This window comes from Astyanax mexicanus, chromosome 7 (assembly GCF_023375975.1).
Source record: "Astyanax mexicanus isolate ESR-SI-001 chromosome 7, AstMex3_surface, whole genome shotgun sequence".
Taxonomy (NCBI): domain Eukaryota; kingdom Metazoa; phylum Chordata; class Actinopteri; order Characiformes; family Acestrorhamphidae; genus Astyanax; species Astyanax mexicanus.
Genome location: NC_064414.1, coordinates 45,534,892 through 45,561,171, shown reverse-complemented (window position 1 = coordinate 45,561,171; position 26,280 = coordinate 45,534,892). Strand labels below are relative to the sequence as shown.

At 41.1% G+C, this 26,280-nt stretch overlaps 1 protein-coding gene and 1 long non-coding RNA gene across 8 annotated transcripts in view; both read left to right on the top strand.

Annotated features, from left to right (window-relative positions):
- The window catches only part of lef1 (lymphoid enhancer-binding factor 1), a 77,553-nt gene extending 53,280 nt beyond the window's left edge, over window positions 1-24,273 (top strand). The window contains exons 8-11 of one of the 6 annotated variants that reach the window (XM_015604655.3): window positions 1,257-1,364; window positions 4,417-4,456; window positions 6,038-6,078; window positions 22,687-24,273. In XM_015604655.3, coding sequence (XP_015460141.2) covers window positions 1,257-1,364; window positions 4,417-4,456; window positions 6,038-6,072 — 183 coding nt within the window. In that variant the 3' untranslated portion in view covers window positions 6,073-6,078; window positions 22,687-24,273. Of the gene's footprint in view, window positions 1-1,256; window positions 1,365-4,407; window positions 4,457-6,037; window positions 6,079-22,686 lie in introns of all 6 variants that reach the window. The other 5 variants (XM_007229474.4, XM_007229473.4, XM_022684508.2 and 2 more) reach the window with 5 other exon arrangements.
- Window positions 10,396-12,765, top strand: LOC125802960 (uncharacterized). Of its 2 annotated transcripts, XR_007440004.1 has the most exons (6): window positions 10,396-11,611; window positions 11,676-11,695; window positions 11,951-12,109; window positions 12,205-12,415; window positions 12,448-12,566; window positions 12,631-12,765. It is a non-coding gene; the product is annotated as an uncharacterized LOC125802960 (long non-coding RNA). The 2 variants fall into 2 exon arrangements; XR_007440003.1 differs by lacking the exon at window positions 11,676-11,695 and having other exon boundaries at window positions 10,396-11,579; window positions 11,899-12,109.
- Window positions 24,274-26,280: the final 2,007 nt, after the last annotated feature.

Here is a 26,280-nt window from a genome sequence, read left to right as displayed (position 1 = left end):
AATGAGAAAATACAATCTGTTTGCTTGTAAACACTCCGTGAGTTAAGAGTTAAGTTGTAAGCGCTGCATCGTTGCTAGGTTACCTGTATGTGGTGGAGTAAGTAATACATGGAGAGCTTTGGTTACACAGTGCATTACCGGCTGATAATGGCACTCATAAAACGTGATGGTTGATAGTTGATAGTTAATTTTTACACTGCGTCAAAAAGTTATGATGAACAGATCTTTAGAAATGTTCCAAAATTACTTTTTAATTAAAATCTCTTTACATTGTCTACCATTAAAACATAGAAATGTTTTTGGTTTTCCTGTAAAATGTCTGTAAAAAATTTTGCCGAAGCTAATTTGTTGTGTTGCAGGAATGATATGATGTTGTAAATTGGTAGTATTTACAGAATGTATAATGATCTTAAATGCATGAGGCTAGAGAGACTACTTGCTGTTTGGTCACGTGCACAACCACCTCATACAGATGTGTGTAGCCTTTCTTCAATTTTTTTTTTTAGATTTTTTAAGATTTAAGTAATTTAATCTGCTGAGAGCCTGCACTGCCCCTAGTGGCTTTGTATGTGCACTGCACTTCACATTGTGTTTGTTTTAATGGATGCACACAAAAGGCCACAATAAATGTACACAGGAAACGTGAGGCAGCAATCATTCGTACGCAAACTCGTAGTTAACAGCAAGTATATCTCTACCCTAAGTCTTCAGAATGGTGATTTCATGGGTGCACAGCTATCGCAGGACCTTAGCTCCTGAGCAGTTCGATCCTCTGGGGGTGGGGAGGCAGGCTCGGCGGTGGCGGCGTTTGCCAAGAAGTGTTCCTCTTTTCGGAAAAAGAGAAACCGCCGAGCATGTTTAATGCCTTAACCGAAAGCCTGCGCGGTCTGAGGCAGCCAGCCACAGCAAAGCAGCATTCTGCGGCTGTGTGGGGTAATTGCCCGCTGACATAGTTTGAAGTAAAGCGCCGCAAAATTGGAACCAGTGTTTTGATATGAAATCAAAGTCCCCTCTCCCACCCTCATGTGCAAGTTAATCTCTTCATCGTGTTCTCCCCCCCTCCTTTCCCTCTTTCCCCTCTTTTTCTCCCCCAATACCAATCATTTGGAAGTTAAAAAGGGTTTTGTAGCAAAACACTAGCATGCGTCTCTTTGCTGGGAACTTGAAAGTACAGGAGAGTAATTGACTGACTGCATTTTCTTTTTTTGTGTTTTTTTTTTTTTTTTTTCTTCCTAATCTCCCTTTGCGCTCCACAGTGGCATGCTTTATCTCGGGAAGAGCAAGCTAAGTATTATGAATTAGCCCGCAAGGAACGGCAGCTCCACATGCAGTTATACCCAGGCTGGTCTGCCAGAGACAATTATGTAAGTATCTCTACAGACGCACTGGCAGATGAGGTGTGTGTGTGTGTGTGTGTGGGTGTGTGAGGGTTTGTTTCTCTGTGTGTTTTCTCAACACTCTAACCTCGTGTCTTCATTCTGTCAGTGCTCTAGCAGATGTAGATGTAGTCTGTTCACAGACCATTAGTCTAACTGTGTGTGGTGAAGTGTGTGTGTGTATCTGTGTGTATGTGAGTGTGTGTATCTGTGTGTACAGGAGTCGTGACTATATGTGCCTTTTTAAGTTGGGGATGCCTGGCTTTTCTGAACCTTTTAAAACACAAATTGCATTTTTTTTTAATCAATAGTTGGTAGTTACTTTACATTTTAAACACCTTGGCCTATTGTTATAATTTATTTTCTGATTACACAATCAATCAAATGTGAGTATCTGACTGTTATCTTAACGCCATGGTGCAAAGCTGTCAAAACTATTTTGGACTATTTTAAAACTTGCTATTTTTACCAAGGAAAACACTTTGATTTGTAAATCTATTGAAGCTAAACATATCTTAAGTGTTATTAAGTGTAGTAAAATAGTAAATGTTTCATGTTAATTGGCTCATATCCCACATTTTATGCCAGTTGTATCCAACATTTAAATCTGGACATGCTTTACACGTGCATTTCTGGACAAGCTGAGACATTCAGGACTGCTACTGAAAGCATGTGAAGCATGTGGACTGAGGCAGTGGAGTAATATTACAGGATTTTGCATAACTCTGACTTGAGTTATACAATTCATATGACTGGAAACCACATCTGGAATCTGGTACATGTTAGTAGAGATAGTAGAGATCCAAAATACACTTTAAAAAGCGAAGTTAGGTGTCCCCAAACACTTCATGAGCTCTGTGTGTGTGTGTGTATGTGTGTGTATATATATATGTGTATAAATGTGTGTGAATGTGTGTATGTGTGTCTATATGAATGCGAGTCTGCCTGGCTGTGTCAAGAGTGTGGCTCCAGCACTCACAGTCACTCCACCACTGAGGCGTTTTGCGCTGTTTGTCTGGCTCCCCTCGGACACGGCCGGCACGGCTCTCTTTTACTGGGGGCCCCCTCGCATCACTGAGGGCCTCACGTAGGCCAGACCACAGAAACCCAAGCGATACTCTCGCTGCATTTCAACTGGTGCCCGTCACTTTTTGAGACTTGTATATGAACAGCGTAAACAAGCCAAAAGTTCTGAAACGTGCGGAAAGCTAAACTGAGCAGCGGAGCAGAAGCCGTACCCTTTACTTAAACAGGAAAAACTCAGTATATGAGATTCTATTCCTGTAACGTAACGATCCGGGAAGCGCGGGGATGGAAGCGAGCGTCGAAACCGGTCGCCGGCTGGGAAGCCGACGGGGGCAAAAGGGGCTCAGAAACACTTCAAAGAAGGATGAACTTTCCACGCGGCTGGTTCCATTAGCGGTGGGCATACAGCTGTATTTAACAGTGTTAAGCGCTGTGAGCACATCCCTGCTCTGTCACACACACACAGACACACACTCTCGCACATATACGCACTCCCTTCCCTGCTCTGGGCTTCATGGCTCTGTCAGCTGCGGCTAGAATACACAGATTAGCTGCTGAATAAGTGGATTATCAGACTTTTACAGCAGGCAACCAAAGCGCTCCTCATATTGGACTGCAAAATGACGGCACAGAGCTATCTATACCTATAGTCACCCTGCTAGGGGATTTAGGGGTAAGCTACAAATCCTCAACCAATCCACACTTCTGGCTCAAGAGCCAGCGCTCATGTAAATTAGAGCAGACCAGATATTGAGCTTGTATCTGTAATATAGTGTTTGATTGATCATTAGACCCCAATGACTGGTGGGAGGATTAATAATGTGTAGAACTGAGGTCAGTAAAGAAAGGTCAGGGCAACTGTCTCAACCAAACTGTGCTTTTATTCACTAGTGCATCATTATGTTGTTAGTGTTGGCAGATTGGACTGGTTTTCTAGAATGCTGGCAAAGTTTAGTTGAGTTTAGACTAAAGTTTAGGTTCACTATATAATGGGTATCCAGTTTACAATTCATTACTACCAATCTGGACCAATCAAACCCATGTTATACCAAAGATAAGATACTTCTAGCCCATTTAAAACATGGGGCCCAGGCACCTGTTTTCAAAAGAGCTTGTAAATGGGGTTCTTTTACTTTTTTAGCAATGGTGGCACCATTTGTGGACCTACAAGGTGACTGGTTATAGATCTATTTAACAAAGCAAGAAATCAGGCTTTCATATCGTTATTTAAGATTATTTAAAATAGCATCACATTTACTGAAGAACCCTTCAAATAAACAGTCCGCCTACTATTTTTTCAGCTTTAGTTTTTAACATTTAATGAGAAATTCAGATTATACAGCTGTACCTTTTTGGGTTGGTCAGGTTTCTTAGACTACAATTTAAGTTTAAGTCTTAAAGATTAAAACGGAATTAAAAAGGAAGGTAAAGTTGGGTTTGGCGCTTTTATGTTAATGTAGTTGCAGAACTTTTCATCATGCTAGCTAACATGCTAATGCTAACATGCCTGATCAATCCTAACAGCTGAAAAAATTATTCAAAATTAATATATAACTTTTAAGCTTGGCTATGTCACAGTCCTTCATTGCACTGAATGGGATTTTTGTTGGTGTTCCCTTTAAAAAATAAAAATAAAAAAGAGGCCAACCTGAGCAGCAGTTGTTTTAAAGGAGCATGTGTGGGTGGAGCTTGAATTCATTACGTTCACCAGGACAATTAGGACACTAATTTAATCTCTTGCACAGTTTTACACGCGTAACTTCATTTGCGCCTCTGGTTCTCATAGTAAAATTGGGTCAAATAGAGACAATTCGCTTTCACACCCAAGACAAGAGTAAAGGGTGCCCTCAGTGCTGCGATTGGCCGAAACCATGATTGGCAGGGCTTTGGCCGGTGGTGTCCAGCAGGGGATGAGCGAATAAGGCAAAAGGCAGATGGTTTAGAGTGGTCTAGTGGCCGTGAGTGCTGGAGCCACACTTTAAAAGTTCTCCCGGATATTTTCTAGGGAAAGAAGAAGAAGCGGAAGAGGGAGAAGCTCCAGGAGACTGCCCCAGGTAAGAGCCGCCCTTTCGCCTTCCTTCCTTTCTTTCTTTTCCTTCTGTCTTTCTTTTTCTTTTCTTTTATCACTCTTTGCATTTGGCTTTTTATTCTTTTCTTCTCTATTGGGTGTACTGCACAGCCTCCTTTGCATCTTATTCTGGTTCTGGCTGCAAGTCGTGTGCTGTAAACAGGTGTTATGCGAGTCCTTTACGGCTCGAGTGGATTTTCAGGGACCACTCCACTTTACAGACACTCAGCATTTTAATTAGCCTGCTTAGTTTTATCTCTCCTCCTTATACATGCAGACAATTACTGCTTCCATAAAGTATAGGATCCTAAAACCTGCACTAGCTGTAGCGTTATGAATACTGCAGCATGCATACACACATTTCCACAGCTGTCACTCCATCCATCTGCTCATCCACCCATGCCTCCATCATTTCCTTCACATGTTTCACAGTCTTTGGGATTAGTCTGTCCATTCTTCTGATAAAACTCAGCTCCCTTAGGCTTTTTCCTCTCTATTTCTCTCTCTGTGCTCTGTCTCTTTGGCTTCTTCAAAGCAAAACTACTGGCCTTCTATCATTTAATATTATGTATTTGAACTGTTTACAGTATTGTATGTTTGTGTGAACCAATATTGTCTTATAGAAAGGCCTGTACAGACAGGATTTATCCATGTGTTTTGTAGCATTGAAGAAACGAGTTGTATGTTGAACACGTGTACACTCTTAAAAATAAAGATACTTAAAAAGGTTCTGAGGGGATGGATGGATGGAATATGGATGAATGGAATGAATATGGATGGATGGATGGATTGGATGGATGGATGGAATATGGATGGAATAGGGATGGATGGATGGAATATGGATGAATGGAATGAATATGGATGGATGGATGGAATATGGATGGATGGATGGAATATAACAGAAGCACAAACACTAATAATAGGGGTGATACAGTATAGTCAAAAAAAGCAAGTAAAGGTGCAGTAAAAATATAAAACTATTATAAGATATATATATATATATATAAGGATATAATAATACAAAAAATACAAAATGATCTATACAAAGTATGAAGGTAACCTGCCTGTAAATAGGAGGTAGTGCAGTAATACCAAATAAATAAGGTAAAAGGGAAAAGCAGGTATAACTGTACTGAAAAACCTGTACAGGATGTAGAGTAAAGTGACAGTAGTGTCCACGAGTGCAAAATTACAGGTTGTACGGTAAAGTAATAATAGAATCCCGGAGTGCAGATGTATTTGTTGTACTGCTAGAAAAAAATGTGGATTCTTCTATGGAAAATAGTTTCTTATATGACTTACCAATTTTTTTTTCTCGCATTTTTCTCCACATTTTGGTAACTTAAAGAAGCGTGTATCTCTATTACAAACATGCTTCTTATATGAACCAAAGGTGCTTCTTGTATAGCATCACCCACAGAACCTTTTGGAGCATCTTGATTTTTAAGAGTGTATCTGTATTCACTAAAGACATTATCATTGTTTAATCTTCTGTAAGAGCACAGATTGAAAGTGCACTATATCAGGACACCCATCCCCATTTGTTAAAAGCTGCCATTTTCTGCAGGTACAGCCCAGAGAATGAAAACGGCGTACATCTGAGCAATGGTAAGGCCCTCCCCATCCCTCTCCAGTCTATTCAACTGTATCACTATCACATTAAAATACAGACTAATCCTAAAGGTTCATGTCTGAACTCATCAGAACACTGTGTTTAGATGCTCATGTTCAATTGAAAATATACTGTACAAAATATGTCAATTTTGTTTTTTCATGTTGATCTATGTCAAGGGTGTCAAACCTCTCTGCAAAGAGCTGGAGTGGCTACAGGTTTTTATTCTAAACAACCAGAGTTGTAGTTGTTTTATCAGTTGATCAGTTAGTCTTCAAACAACTGATTACAAGTTTTTGCTGGGATGGAACAAAAACATTGCAAGCACATGTTTTTGCCAAATGTGGAGAGATTCGATACCCCTAAACCTTTTTTTTTTATTATTATTTTATATATATATATATATATATATATATATATATATATATATATATATATATATATATATATATATATATATATATATAAATTGTTCAGCCATTGGTCACCTTGGTCAGTGCGTCATCTCTGTGACACTGCATGCATGTCTTATGATCAACTGATACCACAGTTGTTAAATCACGCAGCAGGAGTTGGCCCAATAACACAAGCCTGTATTCTTAATGTTAAATGACAAATGTATAATAAATTACTCTAAATAAATATAGTTTCTCGATCAATCTTAGGAGTTATGAATATTTTAGTAGCAATTGGTACTAAAATTTCAAATATCTACAATGTCAGTCATCTTAAACAGACGTATATGTATATCATGATTATATTATCCTTCTTGTTTTTGTCAGATATGTCAAATATTATCAAACACATCTTAGAGCACCTTTTTTTGTCCAGTTTTCAGCAAACACTAGGGGGCATTTTCCCAAGACAGGGATTAGTCTAGTCCTACACCATTTTTTTATTTAAATGTGATTGAGACTAAGCTTAATCCTTGTCTATTAATTAGTTTGTGGTTTATATCAAAGGTCAAGCTAATTAGACTTTAAGGTTTAAAGAACGTTTTTCAGACATGTTTAAAGAAAAATAAAAGTACCATCAATGGCCAATATTTATCAAACTCTCGTGGTATTAATGCTGATCCAGGATCAGTTAAAGCTTGCTGAATTTTATTAGAAAGCTGATGATGGGTTACCTTAGATCACTACATTGGCTCTGAGATGCTTAATAAATGAGTCCCAATGGTTGTTTGAGGGATGCTCTTGAAGAACCATGTTTGCAGTAGAAATGAGTATTAAAGTCCTGTAAGTTGATAGATCTCTGGTACAAACAAGTATATGGTTCTTCTGTAGCATCACTCAAAGAACAATTTGTAGCATCTTTTCAGCTTCCTCTCCACTGCATCCTAGAATCCTCCCCCATGTTTCATTTTATCTTTTTTTAATCTGCTGCATGAATCTAGAGCACACACACACACACACATACACTCCGTTGGGTCTCGGCCACACAGCCGAGCCGTGTTAAGAGCGTGTGTTGTGATTGGGCTGCTTTTAAAAGAGCGAGGCCAGATGTAAGCCCTCTCCTACCATTCACCCATATGGCCCCCATGTGTAATCGGACCGACACCATGAATGAACGCCGGCCTTGCCAGCAGTTTCTGCTGGCGCTTGGCTTTTTTTCGTTTTCGCACCGTAGCCGAGAGACTGGCCACCGTGAGGCTTTAAGAGAAAAGAGAGAGAGAGCTATAAACAAGGAGGAGAGCCTCTTCATTAAGTAATAGTCCGTAGAAACGAAGGCAGCAGCTGCCAGGGTGAAGCGAGAGGGCCTGTGTCTTCCTAATTTCCTCCTCCTTCCTTTTTTCCCCTTTTTAAAGAGTCACTGCATCCTGTTATTCCGCTTCCTCTTTCTGTGGCGAAAAGCCACGCAGATGTGACAAATCTGCTCGGCGGACGAGACGAAAGCGAGCAGACAAAGGTTTTATGGTCGATCGATTCGCGACCCCGTGGCTCTCTCTGAACCCAAATTGGAGCGCTTTTCTCTCCGTCTTTTCTTCCTCCGCGGGCTCGGGGGCCGCTGGCGAGGAAAAGCAGTCTATCTCTGATCCAATAATTAGCAGTGCGGAGCAGACGGGGGATGGACACCCTTGCTGATTCATTGTGACAGCCTTAAACTAATATGCATAATACCGAGAATACTGCTGCTACCCTGAAAGCCCTCAATTTATGCAGATCCCAAGAGCTGGATTGAGGTTAGCTTAGCGTTGACTCCAGAAAACATCTTTTAAATGAACTTATTTGTCTATTTCTGTTATCCGCCTTCCAGCTCTCCCATGAACGCGGCGCACGGCTGTTTATTATAGCGTGCATCCATTTACATTTAATGTAAACTTCCCTATTTTTTCTGCGCCGGAGTTTTGTTTTTACACAGAGAGCACATTCATGGCTCTCGTTATTAAAGAAACACTGCCCTTATTGTTTTTGGAGCTGAAGTTGAAGGTATTCCATATTAAATGTTTTTAAATGAGCCTTTGAAGTTGAATAGAGACCTTCCCCCCTTTTCTTTTTGCCATTTTTGCCTTCAGAATCTGGCACCCTTACCCGGAAATGACAACCTGAGACTCGTTTCCTCCCTTGCTCTATATACTGTATGTTTAACACATGGCCGTGGATTTATCTTTACATTTATCTTACCCTGTATATATTGCACCATTTGTTCGGACTTCTGTAAGGCTTGTGTAGCTATAAGGCCTCTGATTTTGCAGGCTTTGAGACCAGAGGTCATTAGTATGGGGACACATACAATCTCCAGGCTCCTACCCTTTGGCTGCTCTGTGTTTGTTTCAGGCTTAGTATAGCTGTAAAACAATGGTGCATTTGTCTGTGTCTGTGCATCACTTGTGTACCATATTTTATGGACAATAAGGTGTTTTATTTTAGTAATGACAACCCTTAACCTCATATTAGTAGCTGATAATGTGTGTAATAATCGCTTGACTTATTTATTTGTGTGGACCACGTCTTTGCCTGTGCCGCCTATTGGAGACATGGCATTTCTGCACTGTGCCTCTATGCCAGCAGCTCCCAGTGATGTCTAATAACCTTGCATTTGGTTTGTATTTGGTTTGTAAGCACTGCAAGTTGCTAGGTTACCTGTATGTGGCGGAGTAAGTAATACATGGAGAGCTTCGGTTACAGTGCATAACCAGCTGATAATGTCACTCATATAACGCCTCTCAGCCAATCACATTGCAGGGTCGGAACTAACTGTGGTATAATGCTGAATATTCGTTTTGAAAACATCAAATATAGAAGCTCTTATTAGTTGCAGTCCTACGGAGTTGAATGTTTTTGAACTAGGCTTTTCCTCACAGTTCTCGGGTTTGGTGGAGCTGCTGGCAGGACATCGGTTTGCCCTGAAGCTGGGTGCGGCTGCTGAGGGATTTGGGGAGTGTGTGTGTGTGTGTGCTGGATGCTTTCTAGGGGCAGTGTGGGAAAGTGGTGGAGGTAGGGGAGCTCTGGAGGACACTGCTCAGTCTGAGGAATGAAAGGAAGAGCTGTTCTAGCCGGGGCTTCAGCCGCTCTCGCGCTGCCCCGACCGCGGCCTCTGATGTGCGAGGGCAGGAGTCAGCTGTCAGCCTTTGATGAGAGAAAACGAGGGTGAGAGAGGGAGAGAGAGAGAGAGAGCCCGAAAATGAAAATCCCTCCTGTGCATGAGAGGGAGAGAGAGAGAAGGGGTAAAGTGTGTTCCTGTAGCTCTCTTGCTCAGCTATGTGAAGCCGCTAGCTTCAGTTTTTCAGGGTGCAACTTCAACCCTACGTCAGAATCATTTTAGGCTACGTTTACACAGCAGGTTAAACCAGAATAAACACTAAAATCTAACTTATTAACTAAATCTGTCTGATTATCCAATCTGTAGCAGTGCGACTCAGTCTGAACAGCTAGATTGGAATTATGCAACTTTTAGGTCAAGGAGATGGAAAAAAGACTGTGAGGAGAAGAAAAAATGGACAACATCAGTGAGGAAGGTTGTCAGTGGGGGATTATTGAGGTAACAGACCTCATAAATATTGGAAATATTTTCTCTATTCAAGCTAAAATAAAAGATTTGTATCACAAAAGCTAAATTTTTCTAAATAAATGGCTGAAAGCTGACTCTGTAGGATGAGGCTGCAGTGTTGAAGGAAAATAAAAAGGTTAAAGAAATCAAGGCCGAACAACGTCTTTTTTTTTTTTATAGTGAGCTTAAACACATTCTCAGTGTTGAGCCTGGCTGTCAGCCACTATGATTATTTGATGGCTCCTATCAATGCAGACCGAAAAAGAAACTGAAACTTCACGGGAAGCGTTGCTTTTTCATGTGCATCAGTTTAGGAGCATTACATTTTTCAGATTAATGTTTGCTATAGTTTATGTTTAAGAAATTGAAAAACATCCTGGTGAAAAATGTGGATTTGTTCCACATTGGATTGGAAAGCTGCCAGATGTCAGATATTTACATACATTATTCAGCCATAACATTAAAACCAATAATAGGTGAACTCAATACCACTGGTTACAATGGTACATTAGCAGAAAGTGAGCAGTTAGATCTCAAAAAAGACGGAAAAAAGGAATCTGAGGGACTTTAAAAATGGTCAAAGCATCGCAAAAAAAATAATCAGGCAGGTATTGTAGAGTGTTCCTGGTATGCTGTAGTAGTCAGTATCTACCAAACGTTCTCCAATGAAGAACAACTAGAGAACCGGCGATAGGATTTTGGGCACCCAAGACTCATTAATGCAATCTATGGAGGTGCGACTGAAAGGATCTGCTGCTTACTTCTAGTGTTCATGTTAAGGCTTATAAGTAACATAATAAAGCAGTTCCCTCCACACATAACCTGATCTCAGACCAGTCTACCTGAGCCTCTTTCACACACACCTGAGAAGTGCACCCGCACCATCAGAGCAGCCGTAGGATCAGTCACCGGCAGCCGGCCAGCTACCGTTACTGCAGGCAAGAACACAAACCCACTTATTCATCCATACCAACAGGCCTAGTGCCAGCGCACTGCCTCTGCAGCGCTGCATGACCGACTGAAGAGTGATTTGCACATGGTGTGTGTTCTAGTATTACTGTTCCTCTGGGGACCAGATGTCTTTATAATGACAGGACAGCATGAAACATTTGCCCAAGTGAGGACATGTTTCTGGTCTTTGCTTGGAAACATGAGGTTTTTAAAACACACTCAAGAATTTTAGGGAGAATCTAAAGAATATCAGCTTCTGGATATGTCGATTTAGGTTAGATTTAGGTTAGTGAGGTTAATGGCAGGTTTAAATACGGTAGGTTTTTAGTGTAGGTTCTTAAAGTTAAAGCAGTTTTAGGTGTAGGTTACTAAGGTTAACTGCAGGCTTAGGTGTAGGTTACTTGATGTAACAGCAGGTTTAGATGTAGGTTATTGGGGTTAACAGCAGGTTTAGGTGTAGATGTCTTATGTTAATGGCAGGGTTGGGTGTAGGTCCCTGAGGTTAACGGCAGGTTTAGGTGTAGGTTACTGAGGTTAACAGCAGGTTTAGGTGTAGGTTACTAAGGCTAAAGGCAGGTTTGGGTGTAGGTTACTAAGGTTAACGGCAAGTTTAGGTGTAGGTTACTGAGTTTAATGGCAGGTTTGGGTGTAGGTCCCTGAGGTTAACGTCAGGTTAAGGTGTAGGTTACTGAGGTTAACAGCAGGTTTGGGTGTAGGTTACTTAGGTTAATGGCAGGTTTGGGTGTAGGTCCCTGAGGTTAACGGCAGGTTTAGGTGTAGGTTACTGAGGTTAATGGCAGGTTTAACTGTTGGATCCTGACTTTAACGGTAAATTTAAGTGTAGGTCCCTAAAGTTAAAGCAGGTTTGGGTGTAGGTCCCTGAGGTTAACAGCAGGTTTAGGTGTAGGTTACTGAGGTTAATGGCAGGTTTAACTGTTGGATCCTGACTTTAACGGTAAATTTAAGTGTAGGTCCCTAAAGTTAAAGCAGGTTTAGGTGTAGGTTCCTGAGGTTAACTGCAGGTTTAGGTGTAGGTTACTTAGGGTAACAGCAGGTTTAGGTGTAGATTCCTTAGGTTAAAGGCAGGTTTGGGTGTAGGTTACTTAGGTTAATGGCAGGTTTAGGTGTAGGTTACTAAGTTAACTGCAGGTTAAGGTGTAGATTACTTAGGTTAACGGCAGGTTTAGGTGTAGGTTACTGAGGTTAATGGCAGGTTTGGGTGTAGGTCCCTGAGGTTAACGTCAGGTTAAGGTGTAGGTTACTAAGTTAACGGCAGGTTTAGGTGTAGGTTCCTGAGGTTATCGGCAGGTTTAGGTGTAGGTTCCTGAGGTTATCGGCAGGTTTAGGTGTAGGTTCCTGAGGTTATCGGCAGGTTTAGGTGTAAGTTACTAGGTTAGAAGCAGGTTTAGGTGTAGTTTCCTGAGGTTAACAGCAGGTTTAGGTGTAGGTTCCTGAGGTTAACAGCAGGTTTAGGTGTAGGTTCCTGAGGTTAACAGCAGGTTTAGGTGTAGGTTCCTGGGGTTAACAGCAGATTTAGGTGTAGGTTCCTGACGTTAACAGCAGGTTTAGGTGTAGGCTCCTGGGGTTAACAGCAGATTTAGGTGTAGGTTTCTGGGGTTAACAGCAGATTTAGGTGTAGGTTTCTGGGGTTAACTGCAGGTTTAGGTGTAGATTCCTGAGGTTAAGGTTGGGTTTAGGAATGCATTTGCTGAAGTTAATAGTAGGTTCAGGTGTAGTTACCTGAGGTTCAGGTGTATTTGAGTGGGGTTTAAGGGTAAGGTTGGGTTTAGGTGTAGGTTATAGAGGTAAATTGGTAGGTTCTGGTGTATATACCTAAGGTTAATAGTAAGGTTTGGATGTAGGTCACTAAGGTTAATGGCAGGTTTAGGTGTAGGTTACTGAGGTTAACAGCAGGTTTAGGTGTAAGTTGTAGAGGTGAATTGTATGAATGGTTTTGGACAATAGTTAGGGTTAAGTATGGTTAAGTTACATGGGTTAACATTAGGTTCAGGTGTATGTTACTGAAGCGAATGATGGGTTTAGGTTCAAGGGTAGGCTACTGATGTCAGTAGGACAGTTAGGGCTAAGTACAGGTTACTGAGGTTAATGATGGGTTTAGGTGTGGTTTCCTGTGGTTAAATTTAGGTTTAGGTGTATGTTACTGAGATAAATGGTAGGTTTAGGTTTTGTTTTTGAGTTTAATGTTTTGGTTAGTTAAATTGTTGGTTGTAGAGGTGTGGTTTCCTGAGGTTAAATTTAGATTTAGGTGTATGTCACTGAGATTAATGGTAGGTTTAGGTTTTGTTTTTGAGTTTAATGGTTTGGTTAGTTAAATTGTTGGTTGTAGAGGTGTGGTTTTTCGAGAATAAACTTAGGTTTAGGTGTTGGTTACTTGGGTTGGGTTCATAGGGTTAACTTAAAAGGCTGAATGTATACATTTAAAGAAGTTGGACATACAGTATATTGTATGCATAGTTGGGGTTGTGGAGTAATTGGTGGCTTCTGAAGTCTATGAGATGCGATGCTTCTTCCGCTGCATGCGTGATGAACATTGTGAGCATTGTTAATGGCCTCCACCTCTGTTTATTGTTGAAGGTGGAGCTGCTGCTGCTGCTGTTGTTTCTGTGGCTGTTGACTCATACAGAGGTCTATTGTCCAGACCTCCGCCAGCTGTTGGAGCAGCGTGGAGGTCGAGACTCCCCTGTGTGTTGTGATGTCTTCTCCATTTCCTCACTCTCTCTCTTTCCCTCTCTCTCAGTCCAGCCATGGAGTTTCTGTTCTTGGAGTAAATCTGGCTTCTATTGTGAATGCAGGCTAATCCCACCCCCCCCCCCCCCCTCTTTTCCTCCCCCTTTTTCCTCCCCTTCCACCCCCCTCGCCCTCTGAGTGGTGGCGGAGGCCCTTTGAAGCGGCCGCCGGTGGAGGAGTGCAGTCATTGTGCTTTGCTTTGATAGTGCCGCCCCTGGCCCGCAGCACGTCGGCCCCGGGCCCCCACGCTGTTGCTGCCGTGGCCCCCCCAGCCGCCGAGCCTCAGATGTGGGCAGCCCCCCTCCAAGCCCCCACCCTAACCCACAGCCCACAGACCCCCATCCAGAACCCCCCATACCCCCACTCCACCCCCCCCCCCTCGCCCACGCACACACACACACCTCCCTCTGTCTCTTTCCAGCGACATGCCTGAGGTTTGCGAAGCCTGTCGCCTCCCTTCTCAGTCCACATGCCACCCCCCCATACCCCTCCATTTCTCACCCCCCCTCCCGCCCTTGCTCTGTTCTCTCTCTTTCCCTTTATTCTGTTACTCTTTTTGGGGTTGGCTTTAACTGCCTCCCTCCATTCCACCAGCGTGTTTAAAAATCAGAGAACGAGAGATAGCGAGAGTAAATAAAAGAAAGACAAAGAGAGAGAGAGAGAGAGAGAAATGTAGGGCAAGAGGGCTGAGTGAGTGAATGAGTGAGGTAGAGATGAGAAGTGAAAGAGAAATGAGAAACAGAGAGAGAGAGAAGCTATAGCAAGAAGTGAGATGAGTTAGAAGAAAAAGAAAAAAAAGGAGAGAGATCAGAGAGTGTGTAGACAGAGAGGAGATATAAAATAAGAATTAAAAGGCTGGTAGGATAAATAGGAGTAGGAAAGAGAGTTAGAGATGATGCAGATCGAGAAAAAGAAAGAAGAGTTGATAAGTAATAGTGATAGAAAGTAAAAGGTGGAGAAATATGAAAGAGGGGTGAAGTAAAGGGAAGCAGGTAGGCAAATAACAGAGAGGTAGACAAAGACGGGAGAGATATGTAGAGTGTCTGTGGAGAGTTAGAGGTTAGAAGAAGAGAAAAAATAAGAAAAGATTAGAAAAACAAAGAAAAGTGGAAGAACGTGAAGGAGAGAAGTGGGACCAGTGGAAGTGAAAGGAGAATAAATAAAAAAAGCTGGAGAAAAGGAAAGATGAGTAAGAAAGGAGATAAGAAAATAAATAAAAGGAGGGTAGGACGAATAAGAGTAGGAAAGAGATTGAGAGACAAGGCTGAAAAAGGAAAAGAAAGAAGAGGTGAGAATTACAAGTGATAGAAGGTAAAGGGTGGAGAAAGGTTAAAGAGGGGTGAAGTAAGGGGAGGAGGTAGGCAACTAACAGAGAGGTGGAGAAGGAAAGGAGGGATGTGCAGTGTCTGTGGAGAGAAAGAGGTTGGAGATTAGAAGAAGAGAAAAATGGAGAAAAGATTAATATAAAGAAATATAAAGACGTGGGAGAATGTGATCATTGGGATCAATAAAAGTGAAGGGAGAAGAAAGAAGAAATAAAGAAAGCTGGAGAAAAGGAAAGATAGGGAAGAGAACTGAGGCAACTAAGATAAAGAGATGCAGTGATGGAGAGGGGAAGAAAAAGAGATACTGGATGAAGGGGAGAGATAGGTGAGAATGAGGAGAGGCTAGAGAGAGACAAGAAAAGAAGATAAGCGAGTGAGAAGTAAGAAAACCTGGGAGAATTTGAGAAAGTATGTTGGAAAGTGGGAGCAAGAGACAACCAGAAAGGAAATGGAAGAAGGGGTGAGAGAAGTGATGGAGAAATCGGTTTGTACAACAACTAAAAGGATAGTTGAAAGGGATGAGTGGGAGATGGAGAAAGAAAAGGGAAGAAGGGGTGAGATAGAAAGGAGAGGAGTTGGGAGAATGAGAAATTTAATTTAAAATAAGTGCGAAGCGGAAAGATGGGAGAAATGGATGTAAAGAGAGATAGGTAGTTGGGGAGAGAGTGTGACAAAACAGAAAAAAGGACGGATTGAAAGAGAAAGGACAAGAGAGAGAGAGAAGGGAAGAAGTAAGGAGAGGGAGAGAGAAATGAGAATAGAAAATAAAATGACTAGGATAGATAAGAAAAGTGAGCGAAATACATAAGTAAGAAGAAAAGAATGAGAAAGGGGAAAGAAAGAAACGAGATAGGGAGAATGAGAAAAGGAGATAATGTAAAAAGAGATGAAAAAGGGAAGAAAAAGAGATGCAGAGTCCTTTAGAGAATTAGAAAATTGAGGGAGAATGTGAGAAGGGAGGGGCAGGCAGAATGAGAGAAGTATAGTTTCAATAACTGAGCGCGATGTGAAGAAGAGGTGAGCAGAAAGTGAGTTTTGTAGAGGAAGATAGAAAAATGAGAGAGAGAGAGAGAGAGAGAGAGAGAGAGAGAGAGGTTGGGATTGAAAGGAGAGAGGGTTGGCTGGATGGATGGATGGATGCAGTGTGTGTATAAAGGCGTGATTATGCCGAGTGCTGGGTGGTGCTGTAGGTGGTGTTGGTGTCTCAGGGTGGAGGATCTGCTGACAGAACGCTGTGCTTTGTTATAAGCCGGGTTTTCTCCAGGTGCTCTTTTTACTGCAGCCTCGCTTTCTCAGCGGCTTCCCCCGAGCGCTGGACTCTCTCTCTCACACACACACACACACACACACACACACAGCGCTGCTTTCACTTTATACGCTCACTCTCGCGCCTCGCAGGGTGGTGCCAAACCAAACGCACAGCACCACAAGGCCAGGCCACTGGCACCACGTCAGTACACACACACACACACACGCCGAGGGAGGGAGTCAGGAAAACAGAGGGGCTTTCCACTCGGCTCGACTTAACACAACCCAGATTATGCTCACACACTCTCTCGCTCGCTCTCGCGCAGCACATGCACTCTGAGTGCTTTATTCAGACGGCTCGGGCCTGCCAGGCTCAGACTGTGATGTCATACACTCTTTGATCTTTTTCCTTCCTATTTCTCTCTCTCTCTTTCTCTCTCTCTCTTTCTTTGTTTCATTGATCTTGTTCCTATAGCATCGGGTGAGAGTGTGTGTGAGGAAGAGAGAGAGAGAGAGAGAGATTGAGAGAGAGAGTATGGAGCTGGTTTGGGCAGGTACCCCACTGTCTCCTGTGGCCTTGGCTCACTTAGAGGAGATGGAGCAGAAAAGATCAACAAATCTGCTGTTTCCCTTCTCTCTCTCTCTCTCTCTCTCTCTCTCTCTCTTTCTCTCTCTCTCTCTCACACAGACACACACACACTTTCTCTTGCTCTCTCTCTTTCTCTCTTACTTTTTTCTTGCTCTCTCTCTCACTTTTTTCTCGCTTTCTCTGACTTTTATGTTTTTCCATTTCCTTTTCTCTATTCTCTCTAGAGGGGTTTTAATCCATTTGGTTTTAGCAAATTTTGAAAATGGCCATCAACAAACTGAATAGAATAAGCCCCCAAAAAAAAAAAAAAATTCAAGAATAAACAATAAGCCTTCCGCATGATGTACAGTTTTATTAGTTATTTGTTCATACTGCTCAAAATACAGTAAAATTAACTGTATTAAAACTTATATCAAATATTTTCTGACTACTATATACTCTGTATACATCATAAACTATGCTATGCTACCCTACACTACCTAGTTCACAATACTTCCCCTATACTATCCAATACTTCTTTATACTACCTATATTCTCATATATCCCCTAACCTACCCTATACTACCTATAATACCGTGTACAACCATATACTCCCTTATGGTCTCTCTACTCTCTAGGATGACCCAAACTAAGTTATAATTTCATGCAACTCATACTATCTTTTCACTGGTCTGGAAATGGCTGGTGCTACAGATGGTCCAATCACAACACAGATTCCATAACTGTCTGATGCATTTGCATTCCTATACGTTTGCTGGATGTTGTCAAGTTGTCACTGAGGTTTTTGAACCTCATTTGTCCATTCTGCTTGTTTTGACGGCACCCCAAATAACGGTTGACTACATCATCTGAACTTTTTTCATGTAACTGCAGTGAATGGAACTAGACTTTTTTCCCTATTGAAATTTGGTAATTGTGCATTTAAATGAAAAAAAAAATGTTTAATGAAAATCTGGCTACTTTTCCCATCTCTCTCTCTCTCTCTCTCTCTTTTTTTCTCTCTCTCCATTTACTGTTCATGAAGACTTTTTTTTTTTTGCTCAGCTTATTTTCAGAGTCGTTTTTCTTCCTTTCTGAGCGGCACCAGAGAAACCCAAACCACCAATGTGAGCGAGCGAGGGAGGGAGGGAGGGAGAAAGGGAGGGAGAGAGGAGGTGTGTCGGCCCCAGCTGCGCGCTCTTTGATTTGCCCTGGGAGGTGAACGGGCCGATTGAGGGACGCGGGGCCGTGCCAGTTATCTTAACCTCACACACTTCAAAGAGACTCAACTCACCGCCAAGGAGAGAGAGAGAGCATGAGGAAGACCAGAAAAGAGAGGGAGAGAGAACGAGAGAAAGAAAGGGAAGGGGAAGAGGAGAGAGTGAGTGAGTGAGTAAGTGAAAGAGAGAGAGAGGCTGGCCTGGTAAACAGAGGAGCGTTTCATTTCCTCCGAGTTTGGCCGGGGCATTCCTCAGTTCTAATGGGGAGTAGCTCTTGAATCCTGGCGTTTGTGCAGCCGTGTGTGTGTGCGCATGTGTGTGTGTTGGTGGTGGGCAGTGTGTGTTGTGTCTCGGTGGTCCGTGTGAAGCTCTGGCCCATTCTGTCCTTTCACCTCCCCGCCCCCTGCCCCCGGCCGGAAGGGCAGGCAGGGCGGGTGCTTTTCATGTGCTCGGGGAAGGAAAGAGGGCACGGGCCGTGCAGGAGCTTTGAGGTGGCGGGATGAAAAGAGGGGATGGAAGAGGTAAATAAAAGCACCAGGGAGGCTTTGGTCACTGCCGCCATTCTTGTTGTCTGTTTCTCTCTCTCTCTCTCTCTCTCTTTCTTTCTCTCCTACACACACATTCTCACTCTCTCTACTCTCTCTTTCCCTTATCTTTTATCTGCCTCTCTCTGTCTCACTTACATTCATTTAAAAAAATTGTTGCACTCAAACCCAATAATAATGTTATTCAGAAGTATTAAGATTAGCAGGAAAATAAAATTTCTAAAACGTGATACCGATGTTTAACTCACACATATGTATCATATTTATTGATCTACACATAAAAAGTAATGTAAAAAAAAACAAAAACAAACATGCAATGCAACTTACCAGCTTGCCATTGCTCAGCATGGAGTTGTAGAGGTTTCTAATGGTGTCCTTTAAGCAAGAAATCAGGAACTCACTTCCATCACTCACAATCATCTCGTCAAAGTTCACTGTAGAAGAAAACAGCAAGATGAATGGGGATATTTCATACAGTTTATTTTGTGGATTGCTGGACCAATCATTAATATTAAATGCAATATGAACTTCCTTAATAGACAAGATCAGACATTCATGACTAGGTGCCGAATTGGACATACTGCTCTTACCCACCGCCACCTCCTGGTTGGCAAACAGACTCCAGCCTGCCAATTCTGTGATACTCCACAAACTATTAAACATATCTTAGTAGACTGCCCTGCACTTTTAACCACCAGAAATAACTTTTATAGGGTTACAAATATGAAATAACTGTTTGAAAAGATTCTAGCAGCTAAAATACTTAATTTACTTAAAAGTCTGTGATGCTCAAGTCATGAACATTGTCGATGCCATAAAATAGCCAATATGTTGCTGATTTGGCAAAAAAAAAAAAAGGTGTCTTTTGATTATCATAATAATTATAATTCATGCAGCTCAAATATACTCCTGCCGATTCTGCAGATTTTGTCTTAAAGGTCTCCTTCCGCTAAAATACACTTTTTCTTGTTCTTTTATGAAATACTATAGGTTTGTCTGAGTTGTATATGCATGCTGCACATGAAACTGTTTCTCTGCCTCCACTGTCTGCAGTTGCTAGTAAAATAAAAGCTTCAGAAATACGAATTGATCAGAGAGACGTTAGGGTGTCTATGTCAGCCAGGGACTTCATGGCCTCTCCCATCTCGGCTCAGGACCGCCCATAATTATTTGCGCTGCCGCGGGGAGACTAGACTTGGGTTAACTTTACCGGTTACTCAGTGCTATATCTTTATAATTAAGGCTGTATCTCTGAAAACATTTTGTCCTTTGAGTTTTAGAGCTGTAAAATTGACTGTGGGAAGAAAGAGGGAGGTAGGTGTTCTCTGCTGTAGTGCTGTTAGCCAATCAGAGGTGATATAATTGCATTTATGAATTCATGAGCAAGAGCCAAATCCTGTCTTTCTTCAAAGACCTCTAATTCAGTGATCTAAAACAGGGCTAAATTCACAAAAAAAACAATCCAGTCCAATAGCATCCTGCCCCTTTTTTAGTCATGGATAGGTTTGGCACTGTGTCTAGTATCCGTGTCTGTGGACAAGCATTGTCCTGATGGAATAGTGCACTATAATAGTGAGCATTTGGAAAAGGTGGGGCCTCTGGTTGCAGGACCTCATTAATGTGTAACCTTTGGCTGTCAAAGTGCCTGTAATGAAGACCAAAGATGATCTGGCATTGTATAAAATTAACCCCCCCCCACACATGTGACTCATGCCAACTTACTCTGTCTTTATAATCTTGGTCATTGGTCATTTTAACCAAGACAAAAGTAGGACTTGTCACCAATGATGTGACCACCTGCCAAACTGAGTCACTCCATAACAGTCTGGCACAACTACCCACCAAGTTTCATACGTGTTGTTTGATTCCTTACTGGTGCAACTATTGTTTATTTGACTGAGTGTAGTTCTGTCCTTTTCCCTTTTTCTCTCTCACTCTCTATTTATTTATTTTTGTTTGTTTGTTCTCCCACCCCCTTCCACATCCTCCCATCTGGGGTCAGCCCGCTCTGGAGCTCCACATGTGCCCGTCGTTGTCCACATGTGGTAAAGCAGTCAGTAGGGAAGTGTGTGTGTGTGTGTGTGTGTGTGTGTGTGTGTGTGTGTGTGTGTGTGTGTGTGTGTGTGTGTGTGTGTGTGTGTGTGTGTGTGTGACTTTCACACAGCTGACTCCTCGCTGGACCTCGGCTCGAGGGAGCTTCTGTATTGTCTGCCTTTGATCAGGAATTCCATTTGATGCGCTTCTGAAATGCATCCGTAAAGCTTGTCAATAAGCGAAATGGAGCCTGTAGCGCTGAATTCTTCACGATGTGTGGGGATCTGATCGGGTTTAACATGCTGTGTCAGGGTGATGTTTTGATTTCCTGTGTGTTGGAGAACTTGAAGGTTGAGGAACATCAATAAAAAGCTTTGAATGTGCTTCTCCAGTTTCCCATAAATACACTGTATAAATATAGATAGTCAAGGTTGTCTGTGTGTTGTGTTGGGTTGTACATGTATGATGTACATGTCCAAATGTTACTTTCAGTTACACCTATTGCTTACTTATTATTACAGATGAATAGATGCAAACAGAAAGCTTTTGTAGTCCATGTGGAGAAGCATTGCCAATAGAATAGGACCCTCTGGAGCAAGGAACTCGAATCTTGTCTGCAAAGGGCTGATTTGGTTGCAGATTTTCATTCCAGCCAAGTAGACATACATGTTATCAATTGTTTGAAGACTAAGACTGACAAACTGATTAAACAAGTAATCAGGTTTCACTTCTGGGAGTTCAGAATGAAAACTTGAAGCAACACCGGCTGATAAGATAAGGTATTGGTTAGAGGGGTATAAAGCCCCCCAGTATTGAGCTGTGGGGCAGTGGCTTTGTGTTCTTTGGAAGGGTGGTGAATGTTCAACATCCTGACATCACTGATGCTCTTGTCACTGAATTCAGTCAGATCCAAATGCTTCAAAATCTTGTGGAAAGTCTCCCCAGGAAAAGTAGCCTGTTATTCCAACAAAAGCAGGATTGATCAAGTGTCTCAATACTTTTGTCTATATATTGTTTTAGCACCTGTGTGTTTAATTGGCTAAAAACATGTTGGCACGGCCTGACCCACTATGAATTCTTTGAAAATTACCTGTGTGTTCATACATGGGCTCTCTTGCACATTGCCCTCATAGTAGTGACACTTACTTGGAAAAATTATGACTGCATTTATAATAATAATAATAGTGCGTTATATGGCATACATAGTTTACATACATAAGGCACACAATACTTTAATATAATGATTTTCATCAGCTTATATGTACTAACAGCAACATACATAACATGATACAGCTCTAAAAAAAAAAAAAAAAAAAAAAAAAAAGAGACCACTTTAAAAATGATGAGTTTCTTCGATTTTACCAAATTGAAAACCTCTGGACAAGAACACTTGTACATATTAATATAATAAAAGACATTATGAAATGAAAACAAGACTTTAATGTGTTATGTATGTCGCTATAAGTACTTAGGATGCAAGCTAATGATTATGCAAGCTTATGACAGTATATTATAAAGAATATATATATATCCATATAATGCTTTATAAATGCATTCTTAATACATTATGAATACAGGATTTATGGCAAGTGATATGTCCATGGTGTGTGTTTCTAGTTAATGTTTAAAAAATCTTAAACTATATAAAATATTAAGATTTATGTTGCAGACATATAGCATTTTCTTAAAAAAAAAAAAAAAAGGCAGAAAAATATTTAATCGATTTTAATAATATTGTTGCCGCAAAAATGACAGAATTGAAAAATATCGAAATATTATTCACACACAGCCTCTCTGGGCAATATCCAGAAATGTTGAGGGTTACCATGCATATGTAAAGGGAGCTAAGAAATCAGCAGGTGTCCCAACACTTGTGTCCATATAGTGCATATTTTGATATTCATGTACATTTTTTTTTTTTTTTTTGATGATGCAGTGTACTCATCCTGTATATGTCTCTCTCTCTTTTAAACAGGAGGAAAACGCACCACTTTCTCCTCGTGTAAAGCAAAGGCAGCAGCTACGGGGCCCCTTTTGGAGATGGAAGCCTGCTAGACTCCACCACCTCTGACTCCTCCACGACTCCTCGACCCCCCGCTGACCTCTTGGGGGGGCTCCACCTCTCAGCGTGCTCCTCTGCTGTAGAGACACTGAACTGAAAACAGACAATCACTACTCGCCAAGACACCGGCACACACTTACACATACACACACTACACGTGCACCCACACACACACACACATTCACACACTCACTCTCTCTCTCTCTTAAACCCTCATATAAACCAATATACAGATTTTGTTGGCTTTGTTAATGTTTAATTTTTGTTGGGCTTGTTTGGTTCTTGCTTCAGATTTCTCCCAAAGTTCAAGTTCTTGCACTGATGATTATCCGTTCTGGTTATTTGTAAAACGCACATCAATTTCTCACGCGCTCACAGATATATTTACACAAATACACACACACATTCACACAGAGAGTGGTTAGAAACTAATCACACCCTCCACACCTAAATCCCTAAGTTATTATTTTAAGTTATTGGGCACCCCTGTTTGTTTTCTGTATGTATAGTCCAGTCCAGCTCAGTCCATTCCAAGCACTGTTCCACCCCCCCTTTACTATGTAGCAAATCAGGGGGCCAAACACAGTTCTGCAACATGGAGGGATCACACGTTGGCTTGGGAACATTCTCTCAAGACTTTTGAATTTTTTGGGTTTTTATTATTTTTTGTTTCCTTTCATTAATTTTTTTGACCAGTTGGTGCAAAAAAGTTCTGCTTTTTTATTTTATGAGTTCAAGTTCAATTTCGAATGCTTTTGGTTTTGTATTTTAAGTATTCCTTTCATCTCTCGGTGTATATTTTAAGTGATTTTTGTTTTGGTTTTTTTTATCTTTATTTTTTATAAATATATATATACTGGTATATATGAGAATAAGCTTTGAGACAGGAAAGCTGTTTTTTCTTGTTGAAGCATCTTGCAGAAAATGACCTTGAAATGCTTCTTTTTGATAACTGTTTGTAACTAACAGTGACCTCCCAGTCTTGCTCAGATGTAAAATAATGCTCAGTATGTGTACTTTCTAAAGAAATGTCTGGATATGTCACTTTTTCGTTTTCTTCCTCTCCTCTGTATTTTTGCAGGCGACGTGTCAGGGCAGAGGTGTTAGAGTTGGGTACTCAGAGGCCTATATTTTATTGTTGGAAAATTGACAAATGAAGCAGATTATATATATTTACCCCAGCACTTGCCAGTCTCTTTTTATCGCAATGTTCCTCTGTCCTCTCTATCTGGTAGGTAATAGTGTGGTCTTTTTTGCCATGTCGTTTATTACATGCAAGCATTTCTGTAACATTTTATTATTAATTTTATGTTCTATTTTTAGTATTATCAGATGCATTTTTTTAAAAAAAGAAAATTTTCATTGTCATATTTTGAATCACTGTCGTCATCTTGGTTCAGCACTTTTGCTTCCAAGTGGTCACATTTGAACTGTGTTTCTACATGCTTTTTTTTTTCTTTTTTTAAAGAAGAAGAAAATAAATAGGAATCTTTGACTGACCATCTTCTTCTTTTTCTCTACTTTAATTTATAATTCTGAATGCATCTACAGCCCAAACGTTTTGTTTATTTTAATAAAATGTATGTGACATTAAATACACTTAAAATGTTTAATGGTGTAACTTTTAAACCTTTTTTTAATATTCAGATCCATATTTTAAGATTTTAATCATTCTGAATAACTATATATTTTCAGCATCAAATTTAATCACATCACTAGTTCAAAACTAGTCGAACACACCAAAACACGTATGAAAAATGTATGTACGAATCACGCCATTGAATACTTCAATTATATTCAGTATCACATCTTTTTTCTCCCACAAATATACAAAATTCGGATTAAAACACTTGTCAGTTTTTAAGCTCCTCACTCTTATTCACAATAAAACACAGAATACATATTAGATGTTGAAAATGTGTTTGATGAAGGTGTATTAAGTGTTCATATACATTACACTGTAGATGGAAGTATAGATATTAAGGTTTTAAAATACTTCTGTAGAAGTTGAAGCATCAACACAAGCTTTTTACTCTAAGTAAAACAGTGAAAGTACTGGTTTCAAAACTACTTAAAGTATAAAAGTAAAAGTAATGCAAGGGGGAAAAACTCACACTAACACCATCTTAAACATGTTGCTTTGGTGACATTATGCATAGTAAGCACACGTCAATGACTGATTGATTTTAGCAAGTTTATTTCCAGTCTTCACTGATTTTCCTTGATACCAGGGAAGGAAAGGGAACTTCATAACTAAGATCTGGATCAGGCTGCAGATTTATCTGTTATCTGCTAAACTATCAGTATATTTCAGATGTCCCAAGTCTCACGGAATTTGCGGGAGTGTACCGCATATCAATAACGGCTCCCAGATGCCCGCAAGTCAGGTCCAAGTCCAGGTCTGGGGGTAACTCCCTGAAATTAATTTTTGGCAACTTGGGATGTCTGATATTATCAGGATCTGTAAATTAGTGTATCCAACTCTAGGGCGTGTATTTTCATAGCAGTGGGTCTTTTTCTGGTGTATTGCAGCTAGCGGTACATAAAGCTAGCCAGCTATGCCAACTGGGGACAAAATTATATAAAATTCACATGAGCTGGTTTATAACATTGCTTGCCATTGTGAAAATTATTAAAATTGTCTTGCACTCGTTTGTGTACGTTCAGCATCCTTAACCTGGCAACCCATCTGTGGAGAAGTGGACGGAGAAGACAACTCTCACTGGTGTTTTAAAATTGAATTTGAAAACTGCTGTGTGTGGCGTCACATTAATGTCAAAAGTTGGGGGCGCAAAAATACCAGATGCAACATTTTGCGTGTGTAAATTTACTTCTCACAAGCGTAAATGTGAAACTCGCAAGCAAAAAAAAAGGGAAACTCGAGCTTCATTTTTCTCCATTTTTTTTTCGCTATGCAAATTGACTGCAGCGTTTCTTTTTTGCTCCAGGGAGGCTTTTGCGTGCAGGTTTTGAAAGGGGTGGTTTTGACAGTTTGGGGGCGAAGCCAGGGTCACCTCCCTCAGCAATTGCTATTGGCTGATATCTCCAGGGCAGGGGTGTCCAAACTACGGCCCGCGGGCCATTTGCGGCCCGTTTCCTTGTTTGGAGCGGCCCGCGAGGTATTTTAGAAATAGAATGAAAGTTGGCCCGCTGTTAAGCAGGTTTTTATAATGTGAGATTCAAAGTTTGAACGCTAGGTGTCAGAAACGGGCCAAAGAGTCTAAAAGCGGAGAGTGTGCGCATTTCTAGCGCAGAAAAACAGGCCAAAGAGTCTAAAAGCGGAGAGGGTGCGCATTTCTAGCGCAGAAAAACGGGCCAAAGAGTCTAAAAGCGGAAAAGGTGCGCATTTCTAGCGCAGAAAAACGGGCCAAAGAGTCTAAAAGCGGAGAGTGCGCATTTCTAGCGCAGAAAACGGGCCAAAGAGTCTAAAAGTTGCCGTAATTAAGGAGTTTAATATTAAGAGACATCATGAAATGAAACATCAATTTGAAAAATCTTAGTTTACAC